This window comes from Euprymna scolopes, chromosome 20 (assembly GCF_053919585.1).
Source record: "Euprymna scolopes isolate OS-2025 chromosome 20, ASM5391958v1, whole genome shotgun sequence".
In the NCBI taxonomy this organism is placed as follows: Eukaryota; Metazoa; Mollusca; class Cephalopoda; order Sepiida; family Sepiolidae; genus Euprymna; species Euprymna scolopes.
In genome coordinates, this window is record NC_136501.1 from 74,058,812 (window position 1) to 74,076,641 (window position 17,830).

General features: G+C 32.4%; 1 protein-coding gene across 1 annotated transcript in view; it reads left to right on the forward strand.

The window, feature by feature from the left end:
* LOC145241463 (glutamate receptor ionotropic, NMDA 2B-like) overlaps positions 1-17,830 on the forward strand; it is an 849,005-nt gene that overhangs the window by 810,277 nt on the left and 20,898 nt on the right. Inside the window, exon 15 of the mRNA XM_080104443.1 lies at positions 5,810-6,045. Within this exon, the coding sequence (XP_079960569.1) occupies positions 5,810-6,045 (236 nt within the window). The remainder of the gene's footprint in view (positions 1-5,809; positions 6,046-17,830) is intronic.

The window sequence follows — 17,830 nt, forward strand, 5'->3', positions numbered from 1 at the left end:
ATCTAGCCGTTTTTAAATGGTAAAAAATGGGTCATCATAGAAAAAGATCGTTATACATTTTGTATATTAATCTGAGTTTATTTTAAATTTAAAATTTTGAATAATTTCATATGCGTGTCACGTGTGTACAGTGGTAACGTCACTAGCTTTGCATATTACAGTTTCGTTTTCAATTCTAACTGATGGTACCCAATTTTTTTATTATTTCTTTTAAATAAAATCATGACTCTGTTATAATACTAGCAATCCGCCCGGCATTACCCGGTCGTGAAATATGATATTTTGATTAATGCAAATTTCGTATTTATTATATAATACTGAACCTAATATATAGTAATGATTTAAAATTTTTTTAAAAAATGTCTCGTTCGTCACTACAGCGAATTGAAACCGACACGTTTAGCTTACGATTAACCTTTTCTTTTGACGTTAATGCTTAAACTATAGATGACATGTTTTCTGCAAGGATAAAAATTAAAACATAAGCTAATAGTTATTACGTTACGCATGCATATTCGTAATGCCGTCGTTCGACCTTCACCTGGCAAATTTCATATTTTAATTTTCACACGTTTGCACCGATTTTTCCTGGCTAAAACACAAATATAAGGTTTCGCATGTGGTCGAATACCCTCTATATGATATTTAATGTATGTGGACCAAAAAACTGACAGAGGAGTTTGGTAGGCAATTATTTTTAAACAATTATATATATACGCATGCATAAATATATATAGAAAGAGGTTTGTGTTTACTATAACATTTTACGCAAGTATTACGAAAGTATAAATCATGTACAATATCTGCATGAATATAATTACACGTAATAAGATGATCATTGAATAAGAAAACCGAAAAAGACTAATAGGGTATTTATTAAAAAATGTTTAAAATAATATGCAAATTACCTTAATTTTTTGCAGATGAATGTAATTACACGACCCATATATAACAAAGTTGTATTTTCTTTTGAAATAAAGAAAAGGCGTGTTTAATATGTATATCAATACACACACAAAAACAAAGAAATTTATAGGATTATAGACAGATATACGAAATCTAAACAAATAAAATATCATATTTATGCGTATTTTACATCTGGGCAAAGTCAGGCCCCCCCCGCTAGTCTTATACGTATATATAAGGCTACATATCTGTCTGTTTGTCTGTCTGTCTCCATATTTTCAAACTCTATCTCTTCCGAAACTAAAAGTCACAGAGCTGCACTAGGGGCATCAAATGATTGCATTATGGACTGTTCTTTTATGTCTTTAGTCGGTAAAAATTCTTTTTAAACTTGGGTCAAAATTATATATTTTTTGCATTTAGTTTTTTTTAATTTTTTTATTTCTTAATCAGTTCGTATACGTGTCACGTTTGGTGCAGTGGTAACATCACCATCTTGGAATGCTACAGTTTTGCTTTCTGTTTCGAGTCTAGCTGATGGTATCCGAATAATTGCTTTTTTTACTTTTGAAATCAGAACTGTATAATAATATATCCGAAATATGGGCAAATTAAAATATCATATTTAAGCGTATTTTACGAACTGGAAAAGCCGCCCCATCCAACTAGATATCGATAATAATTATTTAAAAAGAAAAACTGTCTGTCAAAGGAAGCACGTCAAATGATTTGCGGTTAAATTATTTATACAAAATTCTCTGGGTTTTTGTGTGAATATGCATGTGTATCGTGGCAGGAATTGGTGGTTTCTGTCAATTATGATTTCATGTGTGTAAATATGAGAGCATAAAAACCGGGGCAATAAAACCGGATTAAACAGTTTTAATTCAGGCTGAAAACTTCACATTGAAAGAGTAAGAAGAAAGGGCGAGAAAATAACATGCATGAGAAGAAAAAGAGAAAAAAGAAAGGAAATGTTGTAACCCGACGTAAAGTACAGCGTATAAATAAAAAAAAATACCTTTTTTCTCTCCGTATACCTTTAAAACGTGTATGTCTTCTGCAAAATACGATGACTTTTAAAATTACATTATTTATCGCAAGATCCGAAGATGTAAGCTATCTACCTGATTCGCTTAAAATAATCTATATAAAAGTCTCCAGTCCATCGACTAAGGTAAAATAACATGTCTTATATTTTCTCAAGTCGAGGATTAGGACTAATCCTTGACTGGGGTAATTTTAAAGATGCGTTTTAAATCTAACGATTCATTTTGGTGGTAATTGGATTTTTTTATATGTCTCACTTGGTTCTTATGAGGAAGAATGGTAATTAAAATACACTTTTCATTACTTGATGTCTTATCGTTAAATGAAATGTCATTTCTTTTCACAAACCAAGAATGTGTTGTTTATTTCTAGTTTTCTTATCTATTTTGCATATGCTATGCTGTATTATTATTAGACGCCTATTGTATTTTTAAAAAGAACAATTAAACATTTAAATTTAATGTTACGTTATTCATGTATGTAGTTTTGAATTAGGTATCTGTTCGCCTATATAAGATATACTTTTATTTCTTCTGTGATATAACATTTATAAACCATTTTCTAGCCAAGGTCTTCGTCTCGGGAATAAGATTTAATCGCTTGACTAAAATTTCACAAATGTTCTAATCAAAGGTTATAGTTGATATTTGATATTTCAGCATTGATATTCGTACGTGTTTTTAAATTGAGTTTTTTTTTAAATGTTTTAATTAATATGTTAATAATTTCATAGGAATTAATTTGCAAAGATTGGATAGAGTTTTTATAGATAGTTAAACAATACGGAATACGGAGAATTTTCGCCGGTGGACCAATTCTTCAAAAAAAAAAGCGAAAGAAAGAAAGAAAAATGAAAGAAAAATTGATAATTATAATGTCGTTCATCAAATCCTTGTCTGTGTTTGTTTACAATATCACGTCAGCTGATATTTGGGCTTGAAGATATTTGGGTTTTGAAAAAGTAATTTTTGATTAGCGTGTAGTTTTCAAGTATGAAAACGAAAAAATGATTTGTGGCAATTGTAAATGGTGCAATCTTCTTTTATTCGTGCATTTCACTCGTTAATAAGAAATAATTAAACTAAAATGGCGAGGTACCCCCGGGCTTTAACCGGGTGTCATTGAATCTGTAGACATACAAACACACACACATACACATACAACACAAACATACAAACACACGCACACATACAAATATATATATATATATATACATTTCCGTGTGCAATGACGTTTACATCTTAAATTCTACGCAATTATTCATTAGAAACTACGCATAAATACAATTTAGCGTAATAGTGAAATGAAACAAATCATTTAAAATAAAATCATAAAAATTATCAAAAAAATTAGCGATCATTTCTCAAAAAAATATGTGCAAATTTGTTAACCTTTATGTAATCGCTGACATATCCACGAATGAGTATATCAAAAAGTGGGTTTTAATATTTTAAAATATAAAATGTAGGCCTCTAATATCGATGTAAGAGCGCGAAAAATCTCAACTTCGGAGGTAAATAAGACGCATAACAATAATAGAACAATCGCGTTTACTTAGAAATATGCATAAAATAAAGGAGCCCGCCCTATCACAGTAAGTAAAGAACTAAAAGTCGCTTTTACTCAGAAAAAACAAAGTTTGCAAATAAAGTTTGGTTGATAAAGCATAACAACCCAAGATTGTACAAGAAAGTTCAGAATGACTATCATGTGAATACGCGGGATAATCACGAAAGAGATTAACGTGATCTTTTGTCTGTCACACTTACGTTTGAATCAGCAACTGGGCAGTGGATGTTTATAATGTTACAGACAGACATTCCTGTTTTAAAAAGTAACAATATTGGACATCGAAGCGAATAACTTCTAAAATAATGTTGTGTAATAAACTAAGTGAGTGCTAATAAGTGTATAATGACAAACCTTTATAAAGCTAACGATTATACCTCAGTGCTTTGAGGAAAAACATGCACACAAGAGGAAAAACACGCACACAAAATAAACGACAAGGAACACAGTATAATTCTATGTTGAGAGAAATCTTAATGATATAATGACTGTTTTTACTAAATGATTACATAACGTCAACGGAATAACGCTGGATCTATCTATCTATCTATCTATCTATCTATCTATCTAAATATATATATATATATATATATATATATATATATATATATATATATATATATATATATATATATATTTAAAGTGATGGTTGTGTAGTTCCAACGAGAGAAAAAATGTATATTTAAAAGAGTGTAGCCATCAACAATTGTGGGTTTTTTTTAAAGGTTTTCATCATATTTTTATTTTAAAATATTTTTATAACACACCCTAGCACACCCTAAGCTCGAAACGCGTTATAAAAATATTTTAAAATAAAAATATGATGAAAACCTTTTAAAAAAACCCACAATTGTTGATGGCTACACTCTTTTAAATATATATATATATATATCTATATATATATATATATATATATATATATATACATATATATACACATATATATATAAAAGTGAACGGGTCTGTGTGTATGTGTGTGTGTGTCTGTGTACATTTCCCTACGCAATAACTCTGTCAATTTGAAATTTGAATATACAGCGTACTGAGATTTGGGAAAATCGATGTGATCGGTTTTGGGTCAGAAATTTGGCGATTAAGGGGTCAAAGGTCAACGATTTGATCTTTGAGAACTCTACCAAACTCCTCCGACACTTTTGGGTCTACGCACTTGAAATTTTAGATATAGGTTCCTTGGACATGGATCTAGCTTACTAACTTGATTTGAGTCCAAAACAAAAAATTTTAAGGGGTCATGATAGGGGCCAAAGTTTTAAAAAAATTGACATCTGCGGTCTCTTCCAAATTACTCAGACAATTTCTGGTCTAAATATTTGAAATTTTACATAAAAGGTATTCAGAGATAGGGCAGGCTTTTTCATCAGTTTTGGTCGAAAATTTTTAGTTACCAATATATAAATGTATGTATGTATGCCTGTTTGCATGTCTGCCTTAAACTTTCAATAGAGGTGACGGATTTTACCAAGATCAGTATCGTTTTAAAGTTCGACGTTTCATACGACACATATCGAAAAATTGGCTAAAAACATTACTATCTTCCCCTTCAACTAGGCACTTTTCTACAGGGGGTGGTCACTTTTTTCGCCGATATTTTTAAAGTTATCCTCTCCTTTAGATTGTCTAGCCTTATTTTTTAAAAAATGTCGCTTTCGGTTTGGCGGTGGTCGTAACAGCATAAACGTTAGGTTTTAACCCGTTCTTCTCCTCCTTTGCGGTACGGGTTCGAGCATGCCTTCCTACTACCACTTTTTTATTTTTGCTCAAACTACACATCCAAACACCCGGGCAACGCCGGACTGAAATGCTAGTATATATATAAAAGTGATCGTGTGTGTGTGTCTGTGTACATTTCCCTACGCAATAACTCTGTAAATCTTTAGTCTACAGACTCGAAATTTGATATACAGGGTACTAAGATTTGGGAAAATCGATGTGATCGATGTTTTGCCAGAACTTTAGCGATTAAGGGGACAAAGTTCTACGAATTGACCTTTGAGAACTTTACCAAACTCCTCCAACAATTTCGGGTCTACGCACTTGAAATGTTAGATATAGGTTCCTTGGACGTGGATCTAACTTAATAACTCGATGTGAACCAAAAGCAATAAATTTTAAGGGGTCAAATTAAAAAAAATGACCGCTTTTTTTTTTTTTTTTTTGCTCAGCATACACCTCCAAATCCCCGGGCAACGCTGGGCACCCATGCTAATAATATTATAACTATGGAGTGTTATGTCGATTTTGACTTTAAACCTTTTTTTTTCAGGTGAAATGGAACGTCTTCAGAAATATTGGTTGGCCGGTGCGTGTAAGAAACAGGACCAAACGGGAGAATCGAGTCACTCCCTGGGCATCCTGAACTTTACGTCGGCCTTCATCCTTCTGGCCGGTGGGATGGTTTTAGGAAGCATCCTTCTGGTTGTTGAACATTTTTATTTTAGATTTGGACGAAAGACGCTGCAGAAATGGGATAAATGTGGTTGTTGCGGACTTGTGAGTTTGGTTAGTATTTCATGATGTTCTGTCGTCTTTATTTAATAATTTATCCTCTCTGTATACACGCATTTTTCAATTATATGCAATTAAAATGAAAATATTTTTTGAAATATTAATAAAAGTGACAGGAATGAAGGCCACCTTCAGATCCCTATTTTAGGTGGAAAAGATTGGGTGACAGTAGCAATTATAATAATAATTTTATTGTAATCGATTGTCCATCTTATTTCAAAATTGAAATCAATAAAGCAATAAAATACGGTTGTGAAGTCCAATAAAAATATATTCTATTTGCAAAGAAATTAAAAGCACCAAATAGTCAATCTTGCATCTTTTAGATGCAATAATGTCGCTGACGAGTGGAAAATGTGACCACATTATTGTAATAGGATCTGAAAACTCAAACTGCCAGGATAGGAAATATATACAGAGTAAATAATTTCTAAAAAATATTCTAATCTAACAACACATGTGCACATATAGTTAAATACGCTTACTTATATAGACACATTTGAGAAAAAAATGGGCCAATAGTGAAAACAGGAAAACATCGATTTTTATATATTTTTCCAGGGTACTGAGATTTGGGAAATTTTTGTGATCGGTTTTCGGTCAGAAATTTGGCGGTTAAGGGGCCAAATTTAAACAATGTCACTTTTGAGAACTCTAAAGTTAAAAAAAAATTGATCGCTTTTTTTTTTGCTTAACATACACCTGCAAACATCCGGGCTACGCCGGGCTGAAATGATAGTATATATATATATATATATATATATATATATATATATATATATATATATATATATATATATATAAAGTCTTCCTTCAGTCTTGACAGACTATGGATATCAACTGTAAAGGCGCCTGCGTGTAAAGTTTTTGTGGCAAAAGTTGCGCAATCTCCCACCACACCTGAGTCGACATTGTTGAATACTAGTGGCACATGGAGGTACAGGACGACTGAAAACAATTCCGATGTAGACAGCAAGCCCATGCAGCACCTAGAATTCCCAAATAGTCACCCATCTGGTACTAGCTAGACTCAACGTTGCTTAACTTCGGTGATCTGATGGGTATCGGTGTGTCAACATGATTATATATATATATATATATATATATATATATATATATATATATATATATATATATATCTTCTATAATATAAAGCTGAACATCTGTGTGTGTCTGGTCACGAATAGGCTCCAATATGGTTGACTATTATAGAAAACTGATCACATATAATGATAGAAGATGTATCGAGACACAGGAATGGGTATGTTCGATATGGCATAATGATGATTCATTAAAATTGAGGGGTCTAGGTGCGCGCCTGGTCCACAAAGTATGAAAATAAAATAGTTAAAAAAAAACATTTACTTGTGTTTTTGATATAGATGTACATAATAATACTTTGGTATAATAAAATTATGGGGTATTCGTTCGCGCTTGACATCCATAGAATGGAAAGATGTCACAAAGTTTAACAAGGTTTTTTTAATTAAGATCCACAGAATATTGTGATAAGTGTTTCAGTGTGAACAAGTATGGCATAATAACTTATGGGGTTTATCTATTTTGTTTTTACTTTCATCATATTTTGCTTTGGTTTTGATACTCCCAAATTCGAAGCTATCTCTTTACAACCCTTCCTTTTCATAACCTATCATACTTTCATAAGTCAGAGTCTATTTTCTGTAGGCTGTTTTTGAACCCAGTCAACGACGGGTACTTTTGCTTATATATATATATATATATATATATATATATATATAGAGAGAGAGAGAGAGAGAGAGATATAGAGAGAGACATATATATATATATATATATATATATATATATATATATATATATAACCAAGCGTTCTTGAAGAGTAAATGTCTTACATATCTATATTCATATTTACATCTTATATTTATTTGATATGACCCAATAATATATTTGTACGTAGATAAAAAGTTGTCTTTCGATATTCCAGTTCAACCTATCGATACCTTCGTTGGAAATAATAATGCAACTAAAAATGTTTAATATAAGATAATTTATAATTAAAAATTCAAATCTGGCTTAGTGCTTTTTTGTTTCTCGTATTAATAATATGGTTTTTCTTTCCAATATTTAAATCTGCATATGATATTCTAACAGCAGTTTTACTTTGGATTAACGTGAATATATGTTCTTTATTCTAATCGAAGTCAATCGCATAGAAATCAATGTTTTTCTTTAATATGCTAAGCTTTATCTATCTAAAAATTATTTCTTGATATAATGGCTTTAACATGTTTGGTTTGTTTTTCTTTTTTTTTTTTGACAAAAATTTTTCTCTGTTTTGTTTGTAAATTTAGTCCTAATTGATGGGAAGAGGGACAATTTTGTTTGATGATTAAATTTACGAAATAGAGAAATTTACTTTCAAAAAAGTTATTTCGACGTTTCAGTATTTTTCACTTAGAGCCTAATGCCATTTATGTCATCTAATGTCAACAATGACAATAACCATCTTCGAACAAAAAAAGGAATATGTTTTGAAATGATTTTCTGCTTCTTCGGGAATTGGCAGCATCTGTTCCCTACTTTCACTTCATCAAAACGGCTGCGTGACTTAATTGACGTTGCACAAGATTTCGTCTTGGTTTTCGTTTCCGGGTGTCACTCTCCTTACTTTTACGTGACAAAATGCCAGTCAATTGTCTATCAAGACAATTGTCTTGTACCAGCTGCGGCTGCAGGAATCCTTAATGAGATTTCGTTCGTTAAATCTACATTTCACACACACACACACACACACACACACACACACACACACACACACACACACGGATGTATATATATATATATATTTATATAAATATATATATACATATATATATTTTTTATAAATATATATATACACACACTAATATAATTATATATATATGTGTGTGTGTGAGTGTGTGTGTGTGTGTGAGTGTGTGTGTGTGTGTGTGTGTGTGTGTGTGTGTGTGTTGATGTATATAGAGTAGAGCCCCGGAATACGGCATTAAAAGTTAGTAACAAAATACAGTAGTGTGTAGAAGAAGATTCTTTCGTTAATGAACTAAGCAACTGTGTGTAAAGTGGATTTCTTGTATTCTAAATTTCAATCGCGATTTCATCGGTTGACGTTTCAGATTTTGGCCATTACAGAAGGAGCGTAAATACGAAATACGTCGACCTAATTTGGCGCGACAATCGAAGTGATTCATCTGTCAAAACATCGTCCGCCCGAGCAATTCGAAGCTTGTCGAATTTTCCCTATGACGTGGGCAATCCTTTCTTCACTTTAGAAAGCCTCTACCACCTCAACCCCTTCCTGTATTCTCTCGAAAACTTTGATAGAAAAACTTAGCACCGACGAATACTACTTTGATTGAACACCTTTCATCGAGATAGGCTTGGTTTTCAATGCGATACTTGTCATCGCATACGAGAATGTAACGATAAATTCGCAATAACTACTTACATAAACATAACCTCGCATATATATATATATATATATATATATATATATATATATATATATATATATATATATATATATATATTGTCCGGAAAATAATGGCCAATTTTAGAGAAAAAAGATATATTAATCAAATAGGTGACACTAGACATTGAAATTAGTCAAAGTACTATCCTTGAACAGCCATGCATTTTTGCCATCTATCAACTAGATCATTTATGCCTCGTTGATAAAAATTCTTTGGCTTAGATGCTAAGAAATATTTGAAAAAGATGCATTAGATCTGAAAGTTTTGTTGCTTAAAAAAGCGGCTAAATGCTTGAACAAATGGTAGTCCGTGGGATCTGGAGAATAAGGAGGGTGTGGTAAAGTTTCGTATCCCAAGTATGTGAGTTTCTGCAGTGTCATTCTCGAAACATGAGACCGCGCATTATCGTGGAGCAGGATTGGACCACACCTATTCACTAATGCAGGTCTCTATTTTTGTAAATGATGATGCATTTCTTCGAGTTGATTGCAGTAAACCTCTGCCGTGATGCTCTGATTAGCATCCAGAAAGCTGTAATGAATAACACCAATTGCACACCACCAAAGAGTCAGCATAATCTTCTGTTGGTGGAACTTTGGCTTTGGAAAATGTTTGGGTGGTTCATCACAATCAAGTCATTGACCTGATCGTTTCCAATTATCATAAAGGATCCACTTTTCGTCACACGTGACTATTCGGTCAAGAAATGGATCATTAATGTTTCGCAAAAAAAGCATCGAACACACTTCAAAACGTCGAGCTTGTTGATTTTCATTGAGCTAATGTGGGACCCATTTGTCGAACTTTTTCACCTTGCCAATTTGCTTCAAATGGTCCGACACTGTTGAACTGCTGACACCAAGTTCCCGAGACATTTCGCTGACACTTTGCCGTGGGTTTTGCTCAACAATTTTCATTGTAAAGATTAGATGGCCGTCCTCTACCTTCTTCATCTTTAAGGTTCTCATCACCACTACGAAATTTCTGAAACTACCTTCGTGATGTTCTATCACTTGTGATACCTTCTCCCCATGCCCTATTGATATTTGAAGTTGTTCGAGAAGCATTGTTACCAAGCTTAAACTCATGCAGGAAAAGTAATCGTAAGTCTTCTTTTCTCATATTCAAAATTATGGGCTCATTCCCTCATAGAACGTTTTCTGAAAGAAAAAAGTAAGAAATTATTAAAGAGCACATATAAATCAATAATCATGTTGATGTTTACCTGAAATATAATAAAAATCCTATGATAAAATCCAATTTCAAAACAGACTTCCTGAAATGGCCATTATTTTCCGGACAACCATATATATATATATATATATATATATATATATATATATATATATATATATATATATATATATATATATATATATATATATATGGGGGGTGTATGTGTCTGTGTTTGTAGGAGCTTACTAATAAATGAATAATAAACTAATCAAATATTTTTAACAGCAATACGAATCTATGCTAAAGCGAACCTTAGTTATCTTCACCAAGTCACTACCGATTTCAGATCATTCGGTCCAAACGTGATGCATAAGTCTTTCATGAATAAGAATAGACTGGATTCTTCCTAAATGAACAGTAACAAGATAGATTAAATCCAACTATCTCCAAACAGACTCAGTATTTACATAAAAATGATTAATATTAGCTCTTTTAATTATTGCAATCACGCACTCACATGTTTGTGTTTTAATTATGTTGTATGCTTACTATATATATATATATATATATATATATATATATATATATATATATATATATATATATATAAAGAGAGAGATAAGTAAAAGTGTGTGTGCGGACACTTCTCAACCTATATACATAACAAATTTGTTATCTACAGACTCGAAATTGAAATTTAGAATATAAGGTAATCAAATATATGAAAAGTTTTTAATCGATTTTCATCCGGAAAAATAACTACTACCGCGTAAAAATTATTTTTAATGTTACTTGGGAGACCATCGGATTTTATCCGTTTGTCAACTGTTTCACGAATGCGCAATGCTTGAATCGTTCATATTACAGATTTCTTCAGGTTTTAAAACACATTTTTAAGACTGTGTCAAGCTGGTTTAGTGGTTTTCGTACTTAACTCACTGTCTTTCGGTTTTGGTTTCGATCTCAGCTCATGTATTTATTTTACTTAAAGAACTGAACTGTTTAGAAAGAACAATACTCACATGAACATATCCCAGTTTCTTTCGTTGTTGGTGTTGTTTTTTTACTTCGTGTTTTTAAAGAACTTTAAGTTACGTTTAATACCTACCATATTTCTGTTTATAATAAATAAAAATTCAGCATTAATTAAAATATAATATTATTACTATTTTACATACGGGCAACGCCGTGCAGAAAAGGTTTCAAATTTAGCCCCTATTATAGGAAATGTAATAATCAAAGAACAAAATATAAATACAAATCCTGGGTAATTCTGTCTATTGTCCTAAACCGTCTGTCCTTAAATAATTTAAACAAAATAAATAAGATTAGAGAAAAAAAATGCTTGTACATATGTATTTAAATAACGTTTTTTAAAAGTGTATATATATATATACATTGAATAATCCGACCTTCCCCCACGCACATTTATAGTTCCTGCCCGGATGGGTAGGATTTTAATATTGTTTTCCTTTTCACCCGCGTATGGTGTATGATCGTTATTTCTTCTACATTTTCGTTTTGATATCAACATGATGTCCCCTTCAATAGGGACGAAACGTTGATCACCATTTTATAAATTCTTATGTTTTTCTCAAAACAACACACACATATATATATATATATATATATATATATATATATATATATATATATATATATATGATGGGGGTACAGAATTTAAATATCGCAATTGCATGGGAAGACGTTTACAATTAATGATTAATAACGTTTTAAAATAAAGTAAAAAGGGTGAAGAAGAACAGAGAAAAAATGAGGGTCAGCTGCCTCGTTTTGTCCCTCGGTTCCTCAAAGCTCTACCGAGATGGGACTCGAAAATATGTGCAATACTAGTGGGTTGCCTGGGTGTTTGTAGGTGTGTATGTTAAAAACAAGGTTAAAAGGGAAAAAAGTTTTAGTAATAAGGTAGAATTGAACCCCGAAGCCTTGACGCGAAGGTGGAAACGAAACGGAAAAAGCAAACCACCTTACCATCTCGACCAGGAGGGCAGATGAATTAAGAAGTGTGTTAAATTAAGAGTTTAAAAGTCCAAGAGGTTTGATTGGCAGGTGGTCGCTTTTACAATGACGTGGTATTTTTTTTTATTTACTGCGGGGCAGTGTGTTGGCGTTTGTTTAGTTTGTTTCAATGCGGGGCACTTTTGGCTTCCCCCAGATGATGGAGCGGAAACTAGTTCCCCATTTGAAGGGATCAAAGCGGCTTTCTTTTGGACGTTCTCGGCGATCCGACGGCGAACAATGCGTAGCTTCGAATCAGTTTCGCTTTTATTATACGGAAAAGCTGAATCCACACGGGGCGATAATTTCAACGTTTCAAATACTGAATGAAATGTAGGAGTTTACGACTTTATTAAATGATGTAGCTAATATATGGCGTGAGTTCTGTTAGTGGCCAATTTTTGTGGGAAAAAATGACATTTATGTGGATGTTTCCACTACCCCCGTCCTGGCAAAGAAAAGAAAAGAAACTCTATTTATGCCCCCTGGCAATTAAAAGAACTGTGCAAAACAAATAAAAGAAAGGGTAGGGTGGAGGTGGGGGAAATTAAGGTGCTCGTGCATAATTAAATTAAATGATTTTTTTTTTGATATACCAATATAGTTTAATATTTATTTTTAAATATCTAAATATTGAAGATTTGTTTTAATATATAAATATAACGTTAAATGATTTTTGGGTGCTAATGCAGAAAATGAACCGGGCTATTTTTTAAATCGTATTTCCACGTTTAATTAAAGTTTTATGATATCTTTTTCTTTATTCAATTGTAAGGTTTAAGTACAGAATAGGTACAAAACACCCTTCCCTCTCCGTGTAAAGAATGGCTTATTAAATGATAACGTTATTATTTCAGCACTGATCACTCTCTGCATGAGTACCATTTTCTGAACATATAAATATAACATTAAATGATTTTATAATATGTAAATATTCAATGATTTGCTTAATATATAAATATAATGTTAGATGATCTTGTCAACATGAAGGTACTCCTGTCTAATTTTACCCGAATTCTCGGCAAGCATGAATCGGGCGAGACCGGCAATCATCGGTGTCAGCCGAGCAGCGTCGTAACAGACGCAGGCTACTGACAAAAAAAAAGAAAACAATCCGCAAAAGTACCAATGCAAATAATCCTAAAAAAAAACAACAAAAAAACCTACCGTGTAAAATGGAAATATGTTTATTTCATATTAGTATTGAATTTTTCTAATTTATTTTGTTGTGTCATTATTGCAAAAGATTTATCACCAATTAGTCTCCAATAAAAGCTTTTGTAACCGTATAATGGTTCGGTGTAAGTACAACGGATTTTTTGAATTTTTCAAAAATCTTTTTTATTATTATTTTGTATATGTTTATTATTCTGTATCTGTAGTTTGAAACCATCGTTTACACATTGCGTTTTTTCTTAGATTAAACATTTGTGTCTGCATCGCTCTCCTAGTCACTTGCTTCCGATTCGAATGTCGTCTGCTTCCATTTAGATAGGGTTTTTGTAAATGTGATAATGAAACTCTCAGAAATTCCAAATAAAATAAATAAATAATGAATAAGTAACTAATCAGAAAATAAGAAGTGACCCCTCCGCCTTAGTATTACCTTATAAATTACTATAAACATAACAGAAGAAAAAAGAAAACAAATCAAATATAAAGTGGAGTAATTGGTTCCACATTAGAAGAACGCTCGCGGCTAAGACCGATGATTGCCGGTATCGCCCGATTCATGCGTGACAGGAAATCACGGGAAATCGGGTCAATTTTAAAGAAAAAGAAAAAGGAAAAAAGTCCACTTACTTTAATATCAGGTGCATATAAAACTCTATTTACCTGAATGTTGGTTGCTAAGTGTTTATCGATGAGGCTACGGTGGAAAAGAAAGGAACGTGGCATGAATACAGTTGGGTACGAAAGTAAGAGATGTAGACTGTGAGTTAGAATCGAAGGTTAGTTTGTTTCGTTTGACACAATGTTATGAGAAAAGGAAAAAATAGTAAAATAAAGCCACTTTGTATTAGTCGAAAGTCCTAGAGACTGATAACGCTTACAACCAGGAGGAATTCCCTCTGTTGACGGAGATAGCCTTCTCAACCGAACGTGAACAGTCTTCAAGATCTTTAAATGATATAATGAGTGAGCACGCCTCCAGATTGAAAATGAGTTTGTGCTTATACATTGCCCATCCAAGAGCGTAAACCCAAGTCCAATAGAAAATGTATGAAAGATAATTGTAGAAACATGAGAGAAAACAGGGTTTATTAAATGACGAATGGGTTTTATATACTTTTTTTTATAATAAATTAATGAGATCATCTGACTCACTGCCATGAAGATAAAGATGATTTAAGATATATAAGACAAAGTCAATCATCATTTTCTTCTCGATATTATCCAATTCATCTTCTAGATATTATTTAATATTTTTGATATTATTCAATATTCTTGATATTATTAAATATTTTTGATATTATTCAATATTTTTGATATTATTCAATATTGTTGATATTATTCAATATTCTTGATATTATTCAATAGTTTTTTATATTCTTTATATTCAATATTTTTGATATTATTCAATATTCTTGATATTCTTGATATTCAATATTTTTAGATTATTTAATTCATATTCTTTTATAGCAGTTTGATGGATCTTTAGGAGATAGCTCGCTGTGTTTTCATTTTTCCTAAAAATGTTACCTTATAAATCTGGTTCTTTATCATTTCTCCGCCTTTCTTTTCTTGTATCTATTTACTTATTTACACACAACAGTAAATACCAGTTTTCTGGGGACAATATTCAGTTCCTCAAATATGAATACTTATTATAGGGTAACGGTTAATCTTTCAAAAATGAGCATATCTTTCCTTTGGCCTTGAACAGAAAGATTTTACACTTTTATGTTAGTCTGAAGAAAGAATATTGCGAGTTTTACACTAAATGGGGATGGAAAACTAAGTCTAACTGCCCTCTGTTCCGACTCAGGAATATATCATAAACGAACGTGCCCATACCCCCTCGAAGATGATGCTGAAAAAAATAAATTCATTATAAATGTGCATGCATGTAGTGCAGCTCTCCCATTTATACTAAACAAACACTCACATAAATAGAAAATTACACAATTTAATGGATTATGTTGCTTATATATATATATATATATATATATATATATACATATATATATATATACATATGTATGTGTGTATGTGTATATGTGTGTGTATGTGTATGTGTAAAATAAAAGGCCCTCTCGGTGGGAAAATAGGTCCTCCATGAAACGCTATTGAAGAGAACAGTTGTTGAACTATACTTCAATGAACATAATGTAATACTCCTGAATAAACCTAAGGAGAATGGAGAAAACGTCACACACCTTATTAGGGAACTACGTTATGCTGATGATCCTGGTTTTGTGCCTCATTCACAATGATATATACAAGATATAATGAATTGTTTTGAATGTGACGATTTTGGCTTAATTATCAGCATTAGGAAGACAAAAGAGTATCTCACCCCTGCACGTCATACACTGAACCAAATATCTATGTGGGTGAGAGAAGGTTAAACATTGTAGAACCATTTGTGTATTGAAGTAATACAGTCTCCAGAAATGATCTCCTGGATGTGGAGATATGTCTTTACATTCAAAAGACCAGTACGGCATTTGGAACACTAGGAAACCGCCAGTGGTGTGATCGTGATATCTCTGTCAAAACCAAGACTAGTGTTTACTTCGCCTATGTACTTTCTGTTTTACTATATTCATCAAAGTGCTGGACAACACAGCGTCAGCATTAAAAACCATTTGAAATATTCTATCAAAAATTCCTCGGCCGAATTCTGAATGTAACATCACTGACACTTGATAAGAACATTCTCAAGAAAGCTGATTATTTTATCCTCGACGTGATAGTGATGAGTTACTTCAGCATGAACATTAGCTTGTAAACAATGCGGTTACGCTGGGTGGGCAGGTCATGTTGTTTGGATTGAGTATGTGAGGCTGTTTAAGCAGTTTTACGGCGAGTTTAAGACTGGGAAGCATTTTCAGCATAGACTAAAGAGCCGTCCAAGAATGGCATAAAACGATATTTAAAGGCTTTAAGGTTCCAAATGTAAAAATGTAAGCCGGAAGAGAGTGGGCAACTGATAGGTGGATCTGAATTTTCTGAATTGAAAGAAATGATCTGACCTCAAGAGAAATCATAGGGAAATCAATGTGCCATTCATGCGTTTAACAGTTGGAAATTAAAGGCTTCTGATCGGATGCTCCACTGGAAAGCTGCTTACATTAACCGCAAAAAACACATGTGGTGGGAAGAGGGAGCGGAAAAGGCGGAGGCAGAGGTTAAATTCTCGATATTAACCTTTTCTGTTATATATGTGACAGACTGTACAAGTCAACTGTGGTCGGAAAAGACATCGTCGAGCTAACAGACGTGGTGTGGGTGTCACTGATGATTGGCCCAGCAACTATGGTAAGGGTGGTGATCAACACTGAAATGGCTAGCGTCAGTTAGAATGAATATATATATATATATATATATATATATATATATATATATATATATATATATATGGCGTGTCAGGAGGCGATGAAAAAATCCAATAAAGTGCTCGATCGTTAATTTGAGAGCTGAAGATACAAAATTAATTAGGGCACTATATATATATATATATATATATATATATATATATATATATATATATATATATATAACTACTTCATTTACTCACATAAACCTAATATACGAAAGTATAGATTTATGCGTAAACTTTAAGTATTTACTTCAAAAGTGCTCAATACGTAGGTAGAGCTAGTTAGTAATTTATAAAATATATATGGCGATTAAGCTACACTGAATATTCTGCGTTTCATTCACTATAGGATTCGTCAGGCTTATGCGCGAATTCTGTGGTTGCTTCTTGTTTTTATATATGTTGAGGATTTCTAGTTAGCCAATAAGCTTTCTAGTATCCACCGCGCCCCTTCCCATCAGCCAATGGGCATGCATTTGATCGAACAAAGGATCTGTTTTAGAACTAGATCAGTGGTTTAAGGTAGACGGTAACAAAATACTAAATG